The following is an 18,661-nucleotide window of genomic DNA, read 5'->3' on the forward strand; positions in this document are numbered from 1 at the left end:
TATTGGTATATTGTGCGGATTAAAATCATTTAAAATGAGTGAGTATACATAGCCTTGTCATCAGTCACTTGACAGGTGAGGTTTGATACAACTATACTGTGTTCGATATAACTATACAGGGTTTGATACAACTATATAGGGTTTGATATAACTATACAGGGCTTGATATAACTATACAGGGTTTGATATAACCATACAGGGTTTGATATAACTATACAGGGTTTGATATAACTATACAGGGTTTGATACAACTATATACGGTTTGATATAACTATACAGGGTTTGATATAACTATACAGGGTTTGATACAACTATATACGGTTTGATATAACTATACAGGGTTTGATATAACCATACAGGGTTTGATACAACTATATACGGTTTGATATAACTATACAGGGTTTGATATAACTATACAGGGTTTGATATAACTATACAAAGTTTGATATAACTATACAGGGTTTGATATAGCTATACAGGGTTTGATATAACTATACAGGGTTTGATATAACTATACAGTGTTTGATATAACTATACAGGGTTGATATAACTATACAGGGTTTGATATAACTATACAAAGTTTGATATAACTATACAGGGTTTGATATAACTATACAGGGTTTGATATAACTATACAGGGTTTGATATAACTATACAGGGTTTGATATAACTATACAGGGTTTGATATAATCATACAGGGTTTGATATAACTATACAGGGTTTGATATAACTATACAGGGTTTGATACAACTATATACGGTTTGATATAACTATACAGGGTTTGATATAACCATACAGGGTTTGATATAACTATACAGGGTTTGATATAACTATACAAAGTTTGATATAACTATACAAGGTTTGATATAGCTATACAGGGTTTGATATAACTATACAGGGTTTGATATAACTATACAGTGTTTGATATAACTATACAGGGTTGATATAACTATACAGGGTTTGATATAACTATACAAAGTTTGATATAACTATACAGGGTTTGATATAACTATACAGGGTTTGATATAACTATACAGGGTTTGATATAACTATACAGGGTTTGATATAACTATACAGGGTTTGATATAATCATACAGGGTTTGATATAACTATACAGGGTTTGATATAACTATACAGGGTTTGATATAACTATACAGGGTTTGATATAACCATACAGGGTTTGATATAACTATACAGAGTTTGATATAACTATACAGTGTTTGATATAACTATACAGGGTTGATATAACTATACAGGGTTTGATATAACTTTACAAAGTTTGATATAACTATACAGGGTTTGATATAACTATACAGGGTTTGATATAACTATACAGGGTTTGATATAACTATACAGGGTTTGATATAACTATACAAAGTTTGATATAACTATACAGGGTTTGATATAACTATACAGGGTTTGATATAACTATACAGGGTTTGATATAACTATACAGGATTTGATATAACTATACAGTGTTTGATATAACTATACAGGGTTTGATATAACTATACAGGGTTTGATATAATTATACAGGGTTTGATATAACTATACAAAGTTTGATATAACTATACAGGGTTTGATATAGCTATACAGGGTTTGATATAACTATACAGAGTTTGATATAACTATACAGTGTTTGATATAACTATACAGGGTTGATATAACTATACAGGGTTTGATATAACTATACAAAGTTTGATATAACTATACAGGGTTTGATATAACTATACAGGGTTTGATATAACTATACAGGGTTTGATATAACTATACAGGATTTGATATAACTATACAGAGTTTGATATAACTATACAGGGTTTGATATAACTATACAGGGTTTGATATAATTATACAGGGTTTGATATAACTATACAAAGTTTGATATAACTATACAGGGTTTGATATAGCTATACAGGGTTTGATATAACTATACAGAGTTTGATATAACTATACAGTGTTTGATATAACTATACAGGGTTGATATAACTATACAGGGTTTGATATAACTATACAAAGTTTGATATAACTATACAGGGTTTGATATAACTATACAGGGTTTGATATAACTATACAGGGTTTGATATAACTATACAGGGTTTGATATAACTATACAGGATTTGATATAACCATACAGGGTTTGATATAATCATACAGGGTTTGATATAGCTATACAAAGGTTGATATAACTATACAGGGTTTGATATAACTATACAGGGTTTGATATAACTATACAGGGTTTGATATAACTATACAGGGTTTGATATAACCATACAGGGTTTGATATAACTATACAGGGTTTGATATAACTATACAAAGTTTGATATAACTATACAGGGTTTGATATAACTATACAGGGTTTGATATAACTATACAGGGTTTGATATAACTATACAGGATTTGATATAACTATACAGGGTTTGATATAACTATACAGGGTTAGATATAACCATACAGGGTTTAATATAACTATACAGGGTTCTATATAACATTCTGACCCTCATCACTACAGTCTTCATAGTTTGCATGTGAATGAAGACCAAAGGTCTTATATAGAATGTAGATCTTTTATAGAATAAAAGATCTACCTGGTACATACATTTGAGTATCCACTTTGTTTGTCATGTTTGTGTTAACAAAAGTATTCATTGAGGCCAAATGAAATATAGTAATAAGGTAATATGAAATATGAATTTCAGTACCAGGTCTTGCTCGAGAATGGTGAAAAAATCAAGGGAGAGCTTGAGAGGAAGTTCAAAAGTGCAGTTGCAAGAGCTGCTCTACGTACGGATGAGCTGAACTCAGAAAGTGAACATCTGCAGACATTGGAGAAAGAGATTGCCTCCAATATAGATTGCAATGGAGTCAGCCTTCTTGACTTTATGCGTAAAAACAGATCAATCTTGAACAACACCAGCCTCCAGCTCTTGAAGAAATTTAGTATTGAGAAAGAAACTTTGCAGCTAGAAGGTTTGTATTTGAGTCTTATTTAAACCTCATATGCGCTAAGCTATCACTTGAAATAGATCAGTACCTGAGTCACCTGTAAGTAACATATCAGTAACTTGGTCACTCACAAGTAACAATTCAGTAACTACGTCACTCGTAAGTAACAAATCAGCAACTTGGTCGCTCGTAAGTAACAGATCAGCAACTGGATCACTTGTAAGTAACAGATCAGTAACTGGGTCACTCGTAAGGAACAGATCAGTAACTGGGTCACTTGTAAACAACAGATCAGTATCTAGGTTACTTGCAAGTAACTGAACAGCAACTGGATCACTTGTAAGTAACAGATCAGTAACTGGGTCACTTGTAAGTACTAGATCAGTAACTAGGTCACTTGTAAATAACAGATCAGTAACTAGATCACTTATAAGTAACTGAACAGCAACTGGATCACTTGTAAGTAACAGATCAGTAACTGGGTCACTCTTAAGTAACAGATCAGTAACTGGGTCACTCGTAAGTAACAGATCAGTAACTGGGTCACTCGTAAGTAACAGATCAGTAACTGAGTCACTTGTAAGTAACGGATCAGTAAATGGGTCACTCGTAAGTAAAAGATCAGTAACTTCGTCACTCCTAAGTAACAGACCACTAACTTGTAGGTTGTATTAAACCCCTAGCTTTTGTACTTTTTAGTTTTGAAATAAGACACAAGATTTGAACAAGGATCTGTATTTTCAATTTAGTTACAAGGCATGGCTGGTTAAAAAATGTGTGAGTTAATATAGTGAGTTAACTACACTTAAATGAGACTATGACAGATCAAGAAATGAATTATCAAAAAGAAACTTCTGACATGAAATTATAGCTAACTTGCCTAGTATTTACATGTAAGTAGGTGAGGAAGGTAGATACTACACACGAGACCTTTAATGACCACATGACATAAAGCTACTGACTTTACTACACGTACTACTGAGTAGGAGTTCGCTTCTCGTGCTTTCTAATAGAATATTTCTTCATGTTTTGTTTATTAGTATGAAGAAAGAAAACCGTTAAAACATCTTTCTCTCTTTCTTTTCCTCTCTTCCTTTTCCTCTCTTCCTTTCACTCTATTCCTTTTCCTCTCTTCCTTTTCCTCTCTTCCTTTTCCTCTCTTCCTTTTCCTCTCTTCCTTTTCCTCTCTTCCTTTTCCTCTCTTCTTTTTCCTCTCTTCATTTTCCTCTCTTCATTTTCCTCTCTTCCTTTTCCTATCTTCATTTTCCTCTCTTTCTTTTCCTCTCTTCCTTTTCTTCTTTTCCTTTTCCTCTATTCCTTTTCCTCTCTTCCTTTTCCTCTCTTCCTTTTCCTCTCTTCCTTTTCCTCTCTTCCTTTTCCTCTCTTCCTTTTCCTCTCTTCCTTTTCCTTTCTTCTTTTTCCTCTCTTCATTTTCCTCTCTTAATTTTCCTCTTTTCCTTTTCCTCTCTTCCTTTTCCTATCTTCCTTTTCCTTCATTCCTTTTCCTCTCTTCATTTTCCTCTTTTCCTTTTCCTCTATTCCTTTTCCTCTCTTCATTTTCCTCTCTTTATTTTCCTCTCTTCATTTTCCTCTCTTCCTTTTCCTCTCTTCCTTTTTCTCTATTCCTTTTCCTCTCTTATTTTCCTCTCTTCATTTTCCACTCTTCCTTTTTCTCTCTTCCTTTTTCTCTCTTCCTTTTCCTCTATTCCTTCTCCTCTATTCCTTTTCCTCTCTTCCTTTTCCTCTCTTCCTTTTCTTCTTTTCCTTTTCCTCTATTCCTTTTTCTCTCTTCCTTTTTCTCTACCTTTTCCTCTATTCCTCTTTCTCTATTCCTTTTCCTCTCTTCATTTTCCTCTCTTCCTTTTTCTCTCTACCTTTTTCTTTCTTCCTCTCTTCCTTTTCCTCTCTTCTTTTTCCTCTTTTCCTTTTCCTCTTTTCCTTTTCCTCTATTCCTTTTTCTCTTTTCCTTTTTTTCTTTTCCTCTCTTCCTTTTTCTCTCTTCCTTTTCTTCTCTTCCTTTTCATCTATTCCTTTTTCTCTCTTCCTTTTCCTCTCTTCCCTTTCCTCTCTTCGTTTTCCTCTCTTCCTTTTCCTCTCTTCATTTTCCATCTCTTCCTTTTTCTCTCTTCCTTTTCCTCTCTTCCCTTTCCTCTCTTCGTTTTCCTCTCTTCATTTTCCTCTCTTCCTTTTCCTCTCTTCCTTTTCCTCTCTTCCTTTTCCTCTCCTCCTTTTCCTCTCTTCCTTTTCCTCTCTTCCTTTTCCTCTCTTCCTTTTCCTCTCTTCCTTTTCCTCTCTTCCTTTTCCTCTTTTCCTTTTTCTCTATTAGGTGAGAAAAGTAAACATGTAAGTAGATGAAAAAGGTAAACATGTAAGTAGATGAGAAAGGTAAACGTGTAAGTAGATGAGAAAGGTAAACGTGTAAGTAGTTGAGAAAGGTAAACATGGAAGTAGATGAGAAAGGTAAACATGTAAGTAGATGAAAAAGGTAAACATGTAAGTAGATGAGAAAGGTAAACGTGTAAGTAGATGAGAAAGGTAAACATGTAAGTAGATGAGAGAGGTAAACATGTAAGTAGACGAGAAAGGTAAACATGTTATTAAATGAGAAAGGTAAATATGTTAGTAAAGTAGAAAGGTAAACATGTAAGTAGATGAGAAAGGTAAACATGTAAGTCGATGAGAAAAGTAAACCCGTAAGCAGATGAAAAAGGTAAACATGTCAGTAAATGAGAAAGGTGAACATGTCAGTAGATGAGAAAGGTAAACGTGTAAGTAGATGAGAGAGGTAAACATGTAAGTAGATGAGAGAGGTAAACATGTAAGCAGATGAGAAAGGTAAACATGTAAGTAGATGAGAGAGGTAAACATGTAAGTAGATGAGAAAGGTAAACGTGTAAGTAGATGAGAAAGGTAAACATGTAAGTAGATGAGAAAGGTAAACATGTAAGTAGATGAGAGAGGTAAACATGTAAGTAGATGAGAAAGGTAAACATGTAAGTAGATGAGAGAGGTAAACATGTAAGTAGATGAGAAAGGTAAACGTGTAAGTAGATGAGAGAGGTAAACATCTAAGCAGATGAGAAAGGTAAACATGTAAGTAGATGAGAAAGGTAAACGTGTAAGTAGATGAGAGAGGTAAACATGTAAGTAGATGAGAAAGGTAAACATGTAAGTAGATGAAAAAGGTAAATGTGTAAGTAGATGAGAAAGGTAAACATGTAAGTAGATGAGAAAGGTAAACATGTAAGTAGATGAGAAAGTTAAACGTGTAAGTAGATGAGAAAGGTAAACATGTAAGTAGATGAGAGAGGTAAACATGTAAGTAGATGAAAAAGGTAAACGTGTAAGTAGATGAGAAAGGTAAACATGTAAGTAGATGAAAAAGGTAAACATGTAAATAGATGAGAGAGGTAAACATGTAAGTAGATGAGAAAGGTAAACATGTAAGTAGATGAGAAAGGTAAACATGTAAGTAGATGAGAAAGGTGAACATGTAAGTAGATGAGAAAGGTAAACATGTAAGTAGATGAAAAAGGTAAACATGTAAGTAGGTGAGAAAGGTAAACATGTAAGTAGATGAGAAAGTTAAACGTGTAAGTAGATGGGAAAGTTAAACATGTAAGTAGAGGAGAAAGGTAAACATGTAAGTAGATGAGAAAAGTAAACATTACACACACACATGACCTTTAATAACCACATAAAGCTACCGCCGACCTCGCTACACCTACTATTACTACTGAGCAGGAGTTTTCTTCTCTTGTCTCTAGATAGAATATTTCTTCATGTTCTGTTTATTAGTATGAAGAAAGAAATTGTTAAAATATAAGGCTGCCCAAAATGTTCTCTTCTCTATTACAAGAGCTGTGTATCTCCAGAGTAACAGCAATGATCTCTTCTTGCTTGTTGCTAATAATAACTACAGCAATGATCTCTTCTTGCTTGTTGCTAATAATAACTACATCAATGATCTCTTTTTGCTTGTTGCTAATAATAACTACATACTTGCGATAAAAATGTAAGCTTAGTACGGTAAAATAACTTTACTATGAAACTTATTTCTGTTAACTGAATATAAATTTATATTTATTAATAAAATAATTATGAATATATGATTATCATTGTATTATTATATATAATTACTCTATATATTATATATTGATTAATAATTTATAATATATAAACACCTCAATTAAATATGAAATGTAAATTTAAAAAATTGAAGCACTAAATTGATTATGTCACTTCTAAACCACATTATAACACATCTTGAAGGGCATAAATTACATTTTATGACAGCCTTTCAACATGTTAACCAGTTATAGCCTGGGTTCCTATTTTGCTACTGGGTAGGTCCATTCATCAATTGGCAATGGAAGCCATACTTTCCCTCTCACCTGCAGCTGACCACTAAGAAAAGTACAGATGAGCGAATTCTCTCTTTGACCTTTTTAAAAAATGGTTCTGTTTTTGTGGCCATGGAGAAAAACATTCTAGAAGTTAGAGACACTCAACTGAATGTTCGACATCGACAGACGACAGCAGGTACTCTTAAAGCAGTTTCCATGCTTAACAACCAAGCTGTAGCTTTGATACATGATGGTTACAAGGTAGCACTTTATCTATATGAGGATAAACTCTTAGAGGGCCGAAAGGTCATCGAGTGGAGTAGCCCGGAATTGGAGTTGTATGATCTGGCAGCATTAGAGGATGAACTGGTAGTATTGGAAGTGCTTGCGAAGAAGATAACACGTGTCCGTACAGATGATTGGACACTTGAAGAAGATATTTTAGATATTAAATCTGACTCAATATGCCCCATTGATAAAAACTGCTTCTGGGCTGCCGATTCTGTGACTATTTGGAGAATCAACAGGAATTTAAACCTGAGTTTTTGGTGTGGCTATGCGCCATGGGGATCTAACGGAAAACCAAAGGTACCTGTTAGACTCTGTAAAACTTCAGATGCGGATGGATTCTTTTATGCAAGCAAAGGGAACCGGATTCTATCATTTCCTCCTGGAGGTAAGTTTATACGTTGTGCATGAAGCTTATAGTGATTTGATTGTCTGGTGGCGATTTCGAAGGTAGACAAGTTGAAAATTGCCACCATTTAAAGAGATATTGCCAATTATATAAATGATATAATTATATATTGTCCATTTATCTCACACCTGACGTTATTCAGAGTGATACTGGAACTAAAACGCAAGGACCTTCTAGTCTTATAATAAGCTAATTCTATGGCCTTCTACAACAACAGTCATTCATGAAATAGATGTCTCTTATTAACACAAACATAAAACAGTTTTTTTAAAGTTGAAATATATAAACAAGTGTTAACAAACTTTACTAAGTTTTTACATCTATACGTATATGAATCTCTACGTTTGTCTGTCGTTCATCTGTCCAGTTATAGCCATAAAGTTTTAGCAACAAAAATCAACTTCATACTGAATTTGAACTCGTGACATTCAAATCACACGTCGACTAACAAACGCGCATAATCACAAAGCTATGGAGTTCTTATCATACCCATTGCTCTTACCATATACTTACTGTATATCCTTTTCGAGTTGCACATGAAAATAATTATATAATACAGTGCGCTCTCTGGTTACGACGCCCTTGGTATAAGATTGTTTACGCCTTACTATTGTGGTGGATGGCGTTCCCTTGCCTTTAGCCAAGCCAGAGCCATGCCGAGTCAAGACCGAGCCAGGCCTAGCCGTGCCGGGTCTAACCAAGTAGAACGGAGGCGGAGCTTACTAGCTATATAAGCTCAAACATTTGTGTACAAGAGCAGAGCTGTTTTGGGCCTGTTCATTGCCTGTTACTTGATCATGCTTGTACAACTTATGAACTAAGCAGAAATATATGTATAAACTCATGCACCGAGTCTTGTACTAGTGGAGGAAAAGGGAAGGTCGCACAAAACCTTTACACTGATGGCAGCAGCGGGATTTCTAACGATCCCAAAACCTCCACTACAGGACTCGCATCAGCATCACTGGACTCTGGATGGACTGGGCTGCCTGAAAAACGGTGACACTTCTCCTACTGGAGGAACTTCCTGGCAACAGGAAGAAACACAGAGAGAGCTGTGGAAAGCCCTGCAGCACAAGATCTAGTAGATGTACTGCTCCCGGAACAGAAACCTACTAAAGGCTCTGACAGGACTTGCCTGAAGAGGCAGCAAGCTTCTACTGGAAGAACCTTCTACAGGAAAAAACCCGGAAAGGAGCCGACGGCTACAAACACAGTAGAGGCACTGCTCTGGAAAGAGAGCAGAAACCTACTGAAAGCCAGACATGGCCAATAGGAGAGCAAGAAGTGCTGATCCGAGACCCGACCAACTAGTCGAGGCACTAGAACGGGTATTACTGATGCCAAGGACTCAGGAACCGGCACCACATTTTAGGACTCCCCAGTACACTGGAAAGGGAGATGTGGAGTACTTCATTGCTTGCTTCACAGAGGTAGCCAACGCCAACCAGTGGACGGAAAGAGCAACCCTATTGCATCTCCGGGAAGCACTGGGCAAACAGGCTGAGGACTGCGGTTTGGCTGAGGACCAGGAGCTCATTTTCAATGCCCTCGAGCATGCTATGGAGATCGAGAGGTTGGTACGCATTGCATACGGGTACCTGCCGAATCGAAACCGAAATAGTATGGCTATGGATAATTTCTGCAGCTCACTAAGGGACCCTGCCCTGCAGCGACATCTGTTGGCCAACGCTGGTTGACGCTGTACAAACTGGGAATAACTACCTCCAAGTTCAAGGAGGCGAGCGTAAATTCACCGGATCTTTGGTACGAACCCTGGAGAGAGAAGCCTCCGACCAGGAGAACTCGGTCAAAGCTGTTGTTATAGGACGACTAGCCCGGCTGGTACAAACTTTTACGGACAAGGTGAAGAGGCTCCAGGAGCAGGTTCGCACTCCAACTAAGAGGAGGAGCCAGCCAGCTGCCCTTTGTTAGGGATGTGGGCAACCGGGGCACGTACGGAAGAATTGCCCTCGCTACACTAAACCGGCTTCCAGACACGAAGAATGGCCACAGCAGTAGCTCTGACTACTGGCTGTGTCAAAGCCAAACAACCCCGAAAAGACAAAAGGACTACACGGAATTCAGTGACAGCCGACGGTTGGTCTCAACCAGCAAGGACTAGGCCGAGGAAAATTCGTGCACAGGAAAGGCCTGTGGAGACACGAAAACTTCTTCCAGTCTTTGAGTGAGTGAGGCCAGTCTGGACATTCCCATTGTCCCGGATACCACCTACGTCCCTCCATGTGAACGGCAGGGACGTAGCCTGAAACGAAGGAGGCTGACCCCCAAATCCTCTCTACCCCAGACATTGAGAACCACCCCCACTGGACCGAATGGTCAGAAGCCTGCCTGAAAAGGGACAAGGCCGACCCCTTCTCCACCTTGGGAGGGGCAATCACAGGAGCCGCGGGTCTACCCCGGATGCAGGACGGCTCCAGGGACCGATTCCGCCCCACCGCAGAAAGGAAGTCTCCCAGACTTCATGGAAGATGTCTTGGAAGACACCACTAGGGCGCAAGCCCTCAGCTGACCTTACTCCACCAGCTATTTCCTCCCAGGAAGAGTGGAGGGATGGCCCATCCAGTTTCTTTTAGACACAGGATGCACCACAAACCTAATCAATAAGCAGGTCTTTGACCGATTTCCAGGAGCCATACGGGACCAACTCGAGGAGAGTGACAGCCACGGACTATTGGCTGACAGAACACGACTCCCCTTCTACGGGATAATCCGTTTGACCATTTGCCTGAAAGATGTAAAGACAGAGGAAGTCTTTGTGATTAGCCGTCTGAGCGAGGATGCCATACTCGGAATGCCATTCTTCGTGGCCCATCAATGCTCTCTCGAATTTGAGCAACCGGTGGTTCGAGTGGATGGCAGACAGATAGTCTGCACGGACCAACCTGCTACAGAGCAAGGTACAGGTGATAAGGGGGGTAGTGGTTCCCGCCCGGACAGAGATGGCAATACACTGTCGCATCACCACGTGAAATTACTGCTCCATGGGACTGATCAAAGGATTTCTCGACAGACCTCTGGTAGCAAGTAGCCTGAATCAGCCGAGACCCAAGGGACAGGTCATCACCCGCTGCATGAATGCTACGGAGTGGCCATTGAATTTCCAGTCCAGAGCCACTATTGGCACTTGCACGAGAGTAGAGACCCCGCAGGTCAAAGAGGACAATCCCTTACTGTGTGATGCCGGTCCGACTCCAATCAATGGAGTGCCGGCTCACCTTGAAGAGTTGTTCCAGGTGGCCCAGCCGAACTGTGAGGGGACGTGTCAAACAGCGAGGTTGGCCTCCTTGCTCAGTCAATAAGCCACTATTTTCAGTACGGGTGATGACAACGTAGGGAGGACCTCCGAGGTAGAACATTTTTTCCGCTTAAGGAGGACACCTGGCTAATCCGGCAACCCCACCAAAGACTCGGACCGGAGGAGGCCGCGGCCGAAAGGCAGGTCTAGACTCTGCTCAAGCTGGAGGAGCTTGGAGCTCTCCTATGGTGTTGGTCCAGAAGAAGGATGGGAAATGGTGCTTCTGCATCGACTACCGGCGTCTGAACGCCGTCACCAAGCAGGACGCCTACCCTCTACCCAGGATTGACAAAAGCCTGGACGCCCTGTCCAGCAGCCGCTAATTCAGCACGCTCGACCTGGTAAGCGGGTGCTGGCAGGTACCCCTTCATGCAAAGGCGCAGGAGAAGTCGTCTTTCTCGACATAGTCTGGATTGTGGAAATGGAAGGTGTTGCCTTTCGGACTGACGTCTGGCCCCACCACTTTCCAAAAACTTTTGGAACGTGTTCTACATGGCCTCTACTGGAGAGCGCTGATACTATATCTGGATGATATTATAGTCATCACTCCAGTCTTTGATACGCATCTGCATTGGCTGGAGAAGGTCTTCCAGAAACTCCACAAGGCTGGACTGAAGTTAAAGCCGTCCAAGTGCAAACTATTGCAACCCCAGGTCTGCTACCTGGCCCGCATAGTAAGCCAGAACAAAGTCTCTACAGACCCCGACAAGGTGAAGGCAGTCACGAAATGGCCAAGCCCGCGCAGAACAAAAGAATTCTAAGGATTCTTCGAGACGGTCGGCTACTACCGACAATATATCCCGGAGTTCGTCACTCGGGGGTCGTACTGTCTCAAGTACAGAAGGGCTGCGAGAGGGTCATTGCCTACTACAACAAGACCCTCATCCCCTCGGAACGCAATTACCGCGTCACTCGACGGGAGCTGCTTGCCATGGTAAAGCAGTTAAGCATTTTTGGCCGTATTTTTATGGCCAAGACTTCCTCCTACGGACGGACCACAAGTCATTTTGGTGGCTATGCAGGAGGAGGAAACTTTCGAACCAGGTAGCCCGGTGGCTCGAGATTCTGGTTGAGTTTCCCTATGTACTGGAGCATCGGTCAGGGACTCGCCACCGAAACGCAGATGGGTTGAGCAAGCAAATCTGCGAGGACTGCCGGCATTGCGTGAGCATTGAGCAGAGGAACGGGAGCCCTTCACGGAAGGAGTTGGCAAGGAAACAAAGGCCGTTAGCCGCGTGAGTACCAACCAGTTGCTTGAATGGGACTCTCTCCCTCAACAGAGCGGGATCGACCCTGGGCAACACTGCATACCCCGATGGGCAGGCCAGCAACTCGCACGGGACTCCCGCTATTGCACTGAACGAGCGGGTCTTCTGATACCTGGGATTACCTGTGCAGACCCACACTGACCATGGAGCGCAGTTTGAGAGCCAACTGATAGCCAAACTGTGCCAACTTTGGAATGTGGGGAAAACCCATACGACTCCATATCATCCACAGGCCAACGGAATTGTGGAGCGGAACAACCGGGGACTCGGAGATTCCTTGAGGGCACTGCTCATAGTCTGAGGACTGGACAAAAGAGACCTGCTGCTTCCCCAGCTAATTAGGGCATACCGAGGCACCCCTTACTTTGCGACCAGAGAGACGGCCAACATGTTGATGTTGGAACGGGAGCTGAGGTTGCCGGACCAGTTGGAAAGCCACCCGCCATCGACCGAGCTCTTTCCTGTCCAAGGGCATGCCCTTGAGGTGCAACGGAGGTTGCAGGCAGTGCACAAGGCACTATGGAAAAGCCAGATGGAGATGTGACAAGAGGACAGGGAGGAACCACTGCTATACGTCTCAGGCGACTGGGTATGGCTCACGACTAAACGCCGGAGACTGGGAGCAAATCCTAAGCTGCAGGCAAAGTTCGTGAGACCATACCAGGTCCTGAAGGCTTGGGTAAACCACACATATCTGGTGGAACAGCAAGGCCAGTCTTCCATTCAGAGCGAAGGAAGGCTAAAACCTTATCATGATTGCCCAGAAAGGTTGGGGCAAGCCCCGGCCACCCTAGAGCCAAGGAGAGGTCCTAACATGAAAGAAGCTCGACCCAGCATGCCGAAAAGGAGGCAGGAGGAGGTCAGAATAGACCCTGTACCTATAATGCCGCCCCCAGCTGGGAAAAGTTGCTGCTAGAGGCTGCAGAAAAACGAGGGCAAGAAATAACTCCGGGAAAAAATCCGGCCGGACCGGAGGAAGGAGAAAGCTAAAGACGCCCTCCAAGTTCCGACGAAATCAATCCAGCCACACGAGAAAAAGTTCTGGGAGAACCTGAAGCAAACCCGGTGGAGACCGTAAAGATCACAACACCAGATTCCATCAACCCCGCAATCCAATCAACTACGGTCCGGCACAATCCCAGGCCAGCTCGGACAACTAGGAAGCCAGAACGGTACGGAGATGGTGTATGTTATTCTATGGAGTTGTCGGAAAACGGTCTGAAGGTCGCGCGGGAAAGTTCTAAAATGGTTCTCACCGATGCAACCAAGGCTTTCCTTTTAAAGCACTCATTTTCTCTGAACAACATCTGAGCGCTGGAAAAATGGATAATGAAGGCAACACATCACTACAGCACTTATTGACTTCGGTCACAATTAGCTTGAAAGAAGCTGGAGAAAGAATGGATAGGCCAACACCAGCAAACAAGGTGGTGGCTTACAAGGGGGACAACACGGAGCTGGATATGACACGACAACTGGACTCTGCCGTATTAGAAATCACCGAAGAAGGAGCATAGGCGCTGTTAGATGCAACCCTAACCGAGGAGAGAGTGGAGGATATGCTCAATGAGACCAGGCCAGAAGAAGTGGAAAAGAAGTGTCGGGTGGCTGCTGTGCGCACTAAGAGGAGACAAGTCAGCCTCCCCTCATCGGAGTTGTCCTCTTCTCTGCCGGCTGTTACCGTTAGAGAAAGCACGTCCATGAGAGCCGGAACCAGGGGAAACCCGGCCGCAGAGGAAGACAATAGTGAAGACTATCAAATACCAGTCTTCCCGGACTGTCTCACGAGCAGAGGAACAGGTGAAGGACGGGAGCTGCCAGATATGCCAGTTTACAACCAGCACCCGGCGGATTCACTTTCATGTCTTACAATACTACGCTGTGTTTGTGTGCCCCTGTGACTGACAGCACGTGTCGAGAGATCAAATGCTATTACACCACGCTACTCACCAGCAGGGAGGAGTGGAGCCGGTGGTGTATCTGGTCGACCAGGACTCCTGGGAGCAGTTCTGCCAGGAGAACATGGGGGATCTTTGGCGATGGCTGTTTGCACTCCAAGTACTGAAGGAAGGAGGCACCGTAGCCCGCAAAAGGTAGTCCAGCAGGCCAAGACTCTGCTGTGCTCTCAGCCTGGGTCTGCCTGGCCTCGACCAAGAGGAGCCGGGCGGCCTTGGATCCCGCCGAGTCACGCACGCTGGCTGAGATAGTGGGATGGACTCCATTTAGTCAGACCCTCCTGTGGATGCAGCGCAGCCAGACCCGGGTGTTGGCACCAGACGCCCAGGAGTAGACGAGGGCTGCCGAGACAATGCAGGCGGTCTTACGGCAAGGACACTTGGAGGGCCGGGAGCGCCAGCTACTGCTGGAGCAGGTGGAGCGCCTCCGCTAAGGAGCTTGCCAGCATGAGGCCATGGCCCAACTGGTGATTCCTCAGGACATAAATTGGAGACCTTAGTCGCCAATGGAGGGGAGTGTGTGATTGATGGCGTCCCCTTACATTTAGCCAAGCCAAAGCCGAGCCGTACCGAGTCAAGACCGAACCAAGCTGAGCCAAACCGTGCCAGGTCTAGCCAGGTAGAACGGAGGTGGAGCTTACTAGCTATATAAGCTCAAACATTTGTGTAGAAGAGCAGAGCTGTTCTGGGCCTGTTCATTGCCTGTTACTTGATCATTCTTGTACAACTTATGAACTAAGCAGAAATAAATATATATAAACTCATACACCGAGTTTTGTACTAGTGGAGGAAAAGTGAAGGTTGCACAAAACCTTTACTCTATAAAACACGAAAACATATGCTGATCACTATCTCAGTTCAGTGTTATTTGTTATAAGTTATAGTAAAACCGTAACTGAAAACAGAAAAGTTATAAAATATTAAGCTGTGACAAAAGTAAAGTGTAGTTTAGTAAAATGCATACTAAAACTCAGCTTTGATAAGTTAAAATCATTTAGGTTAAATTCAACATTTACATGTATGTTATATGTTTGTCTAAAAAAACCACTTACCATACATACTGCATGTAGTAGATTGTAATGTTAAATTTTCTTGCAGATCATAACCACTAAATACACCATTGTAGGTAACTGTAGTTACTAATATTAACATATATTTAGAGTTGTTTTCTTTTTTCTCTTAATTTATTTAAACTGCACAAAACACTTTTCTCATGAAATTTGAAAGTTAAAATGGTAAATGTTGTCATATGTTGAATAAAAATAAATTTTCTGTGCAAAAACTGTTTTTATTACTCGAGCAGTGCCGAGAAATCACCTAGTAATAGTGATATAATGGTATCTCGCCAATTGGTTATCAATAGACGATTTGCTATATACCTCGGTTCGATTTATCAAACTCGCAATATCAGATGGAATGTTGATTTTTGGAAATCGCCAAATTTTGGAAATCTGAAAGATCAAAAATTTTGTAAGATCTTCGGAAAGGCTTGCACTAGTTATGCTCATTAACTCTCTTGATGTATACCAAATAATTTTTGAGGTTTTACTTTCCTTTGTTTTAGCATTTGTTTCATTTGTTAAAAATTGTTACAATGATATCATCTATCATACAATAACTCTCGCACTAAACAGTTGTTTCAGTAAAATTGTTTATCATACGAGGTTTAAGATTTAATGAGTTTACAGAGAATAATTCGATAAATCCTGATGAATTAACTAGTTTTACAAAAAAGGCAACTTTAACATAAACAACGTATAATAACATATAATAATTAATAACAAATTAAAAGTTAGCTTATGAAAGTGAAGCATTTATTCCAGACAGGGAAACACAATTTCCACCTATTCTTCACCAACTAACTAAATTTGTCTTTTTATCAATTCTTGAATCATTGTAACACTGTACATATCAAATGTGTATTTATTTAAGAATGTTACCAAACCTTGACCTAATTAATGTATGAAAATGTACTGAATTAGATACTTACAATATTTTGTTTAAAATGTTTCAGGATGGGGACATAGTTTCTTATCTGGCCCAGACCTATCTGTAAACCAGGAAATTACTGATTTAGCTGTATGCGGAACTAACCTGGTTGTAGCCTGTGGACCGGAGATGATGTTGTTCAACATACTCTGACATGGGATTTCTCAGCTCAAGCCTTTTGTATATAGTAACTTTACCTATCTTATTGACACTAACATCCACCGAATCCTTATGGTACCATCTTCCATGTGACCATAAGGGAGCTATTATGCCGTGGACAGTTACACTGTAATTCTATAAACTTAGCAAAATATTTTTAGAGAAATAATGCAGTCATGTTAAACACTTGATTTCACACTGCAAGAAAGCATGATATCAAAGTTAAAGGATGAGAGAAGACAATTTGCAAGATTACAACCAAGAGAGACTTCTGTAATTAAATCAAACCATATACACAACTATATTAGTTACCTCTCTTTTTGCACATCCTGTTATTAATGTTTGCAGCCATAACATATTCTGCTGCGCGGGAAGTGTCTTATGATATATGTAGCTTTTTTACAGAGGTACGTTAATACATTGTCCCATAATATTGTCATATATAGCAGGTGTTCTGCCATATAACAAGTTTCATACCGTATCACAAGTGTCCTGTCATACTACCGGTATCTTGTCATATGACAAGTGTTCTGCCATACAATAAATTTCATATCACATAACAGGTGTCCTGTCATACTACAGGTGTCCTGTCATATGACATGTTCTGCCATACTACAGGTGTCTTGTCATATGACAGATGTTCGATCATATGACAGGTGTTCTATCATATGGCAAATGTCCTCTTGTAAGTTTTTCTTGTCATGTAACAGGTCTCCTATCATATATTCAGCATATTAACATGTGACGGATTTTCTGATATATGACATATATATATATATATATATTGTGGAATGCCTAATAGAACAAGGTGACCATCCGGATTGGCTGACCAAAGGACGAACTGTACTTCTGATAAAAGATCCAAAGCAGGGGCCGATTCCCAAAAACTATCGACCAATAACGTGCTTGCCCACCACTTGGAAACTGCTCTCAGGAATAGTTGCAGACAAACTGGAAGAGCACATGAGTCACTATATGACCAGTGCTCAGAAAGGAATTGGGGGCAACACCCGAGGAGCCAAACATCAGTTACTGGTGGATCGGACGATCTGTCAAGACAGCAGGAGAAGGCAAACCAATCTTGCCATGGCTTGGATTGACTACAAAAAGGCCTATGACTCAATTCCCCATAGTTGGATACTTGAGTGCCTCAGTATGTACAATGTTCACCCTGCTCTTGTGGCATTCATCAAGATGTCAATGACCAAATGGAAGACGGAACTGGAGGCTAATGGCAAAAAGCTGGCGAGTGTAAAAATTAAGCGAGGCATCTATCAAAGTGACTCCTTATCACCGCTGCTCTTCCGCATATGCCTAAACCCTCTAAGCAATATGCTGGAGGAGACTCAATATGGGTACCAGTTTAAGAGTGGCACCAAGATTAACCACCTCTTCTACATGGATGACATCAAGCTGTATGCTAACAAAGAAAGGGACATTGATTCGCTAATACACCTCACTCAGGTATACAGCAAGAACGTCGGAATGACCTTCGGTATTGAGAAATGTGGAAGGCTAATTCTCAAGAAAGGCCATTCTATGCTCACAGATGGCCTAAGAATGCCAAATGGTACCATCAAAGATATAGAAGAAGGTTACAAGTACTTGGGGATTATGCAAAGCAACATCAACCACGAAGCCGAGGTACATCACAAAGCCATTACCAAATACAAGAAATGCTTTCGGCAGGTCTTACGGAGCCAGCTCAATGCCAAGAACCAAGTCATGGCAATAAATACCTACGCACTGCCAGTAGTAAAATATCCAGCAGGCATAATAAAGTGGACTGAGGAAGCCATCAAAGAAACAGATATAGCAACTCGTAAACTGCTGACCATGCATGGAGCATTTCACCCAAAATCTGATACTACTAGATTGTATCTTGATAGGAAAGATGGCGGTAGGGGGCTCAAAAGTGTACAGCAGACAGTGAAAGAGGAGGAGCAAAACATCAAAGCATATGCAGCCTCCATGGCCATTTCAGA

At 41.1% G+C, this 18,661-nt stretch overlaps 1 protein-coding gene across 1 annotated transcript; it reads right to left on the reverse strand.

The window, feature by feature from the left end:
* Nucleotides 1–4,053: 4,053 nt before the first annotated feature.
* On the reverse strand, nucleotides 4,054–7,420 carry LOC137401938 (uncharacterized). Its single transcript, XM_068088410.1, has 3 exons — nucleotides 7,338–7,420; nucleotides 4,762–5,110; nucleotides 4,054–4,254 (listed from the first exon to the last, which is right to left on the reverse strand). The coding sequence occupies exons 1-3, from the start codon at nucleotides 7,418–7,420 to the stop codon at nucleotides 4,054–4,056; spliced, it is 633 nt and encodes a 210-aa protein (XP_067944511.1).
* Between the last annotated feature and the right edge of the window lie 11,241 nt (nucleotides 7,421–18,661).

Source organism: Watersipora subatra, chromosome 8 (genome assembly GCF_963576615.1).
Source record: "Watersipora subatra chromosome 8, tzWatSuba1.1, whole genome shotgun sequence".
Lineage (NCBI taxonomy): Eukaryota > Metazoa > Bryozoa > Gymnolaemata > Cheilostomatida > Watersiporidae > Watersipora > Watersipora subatra.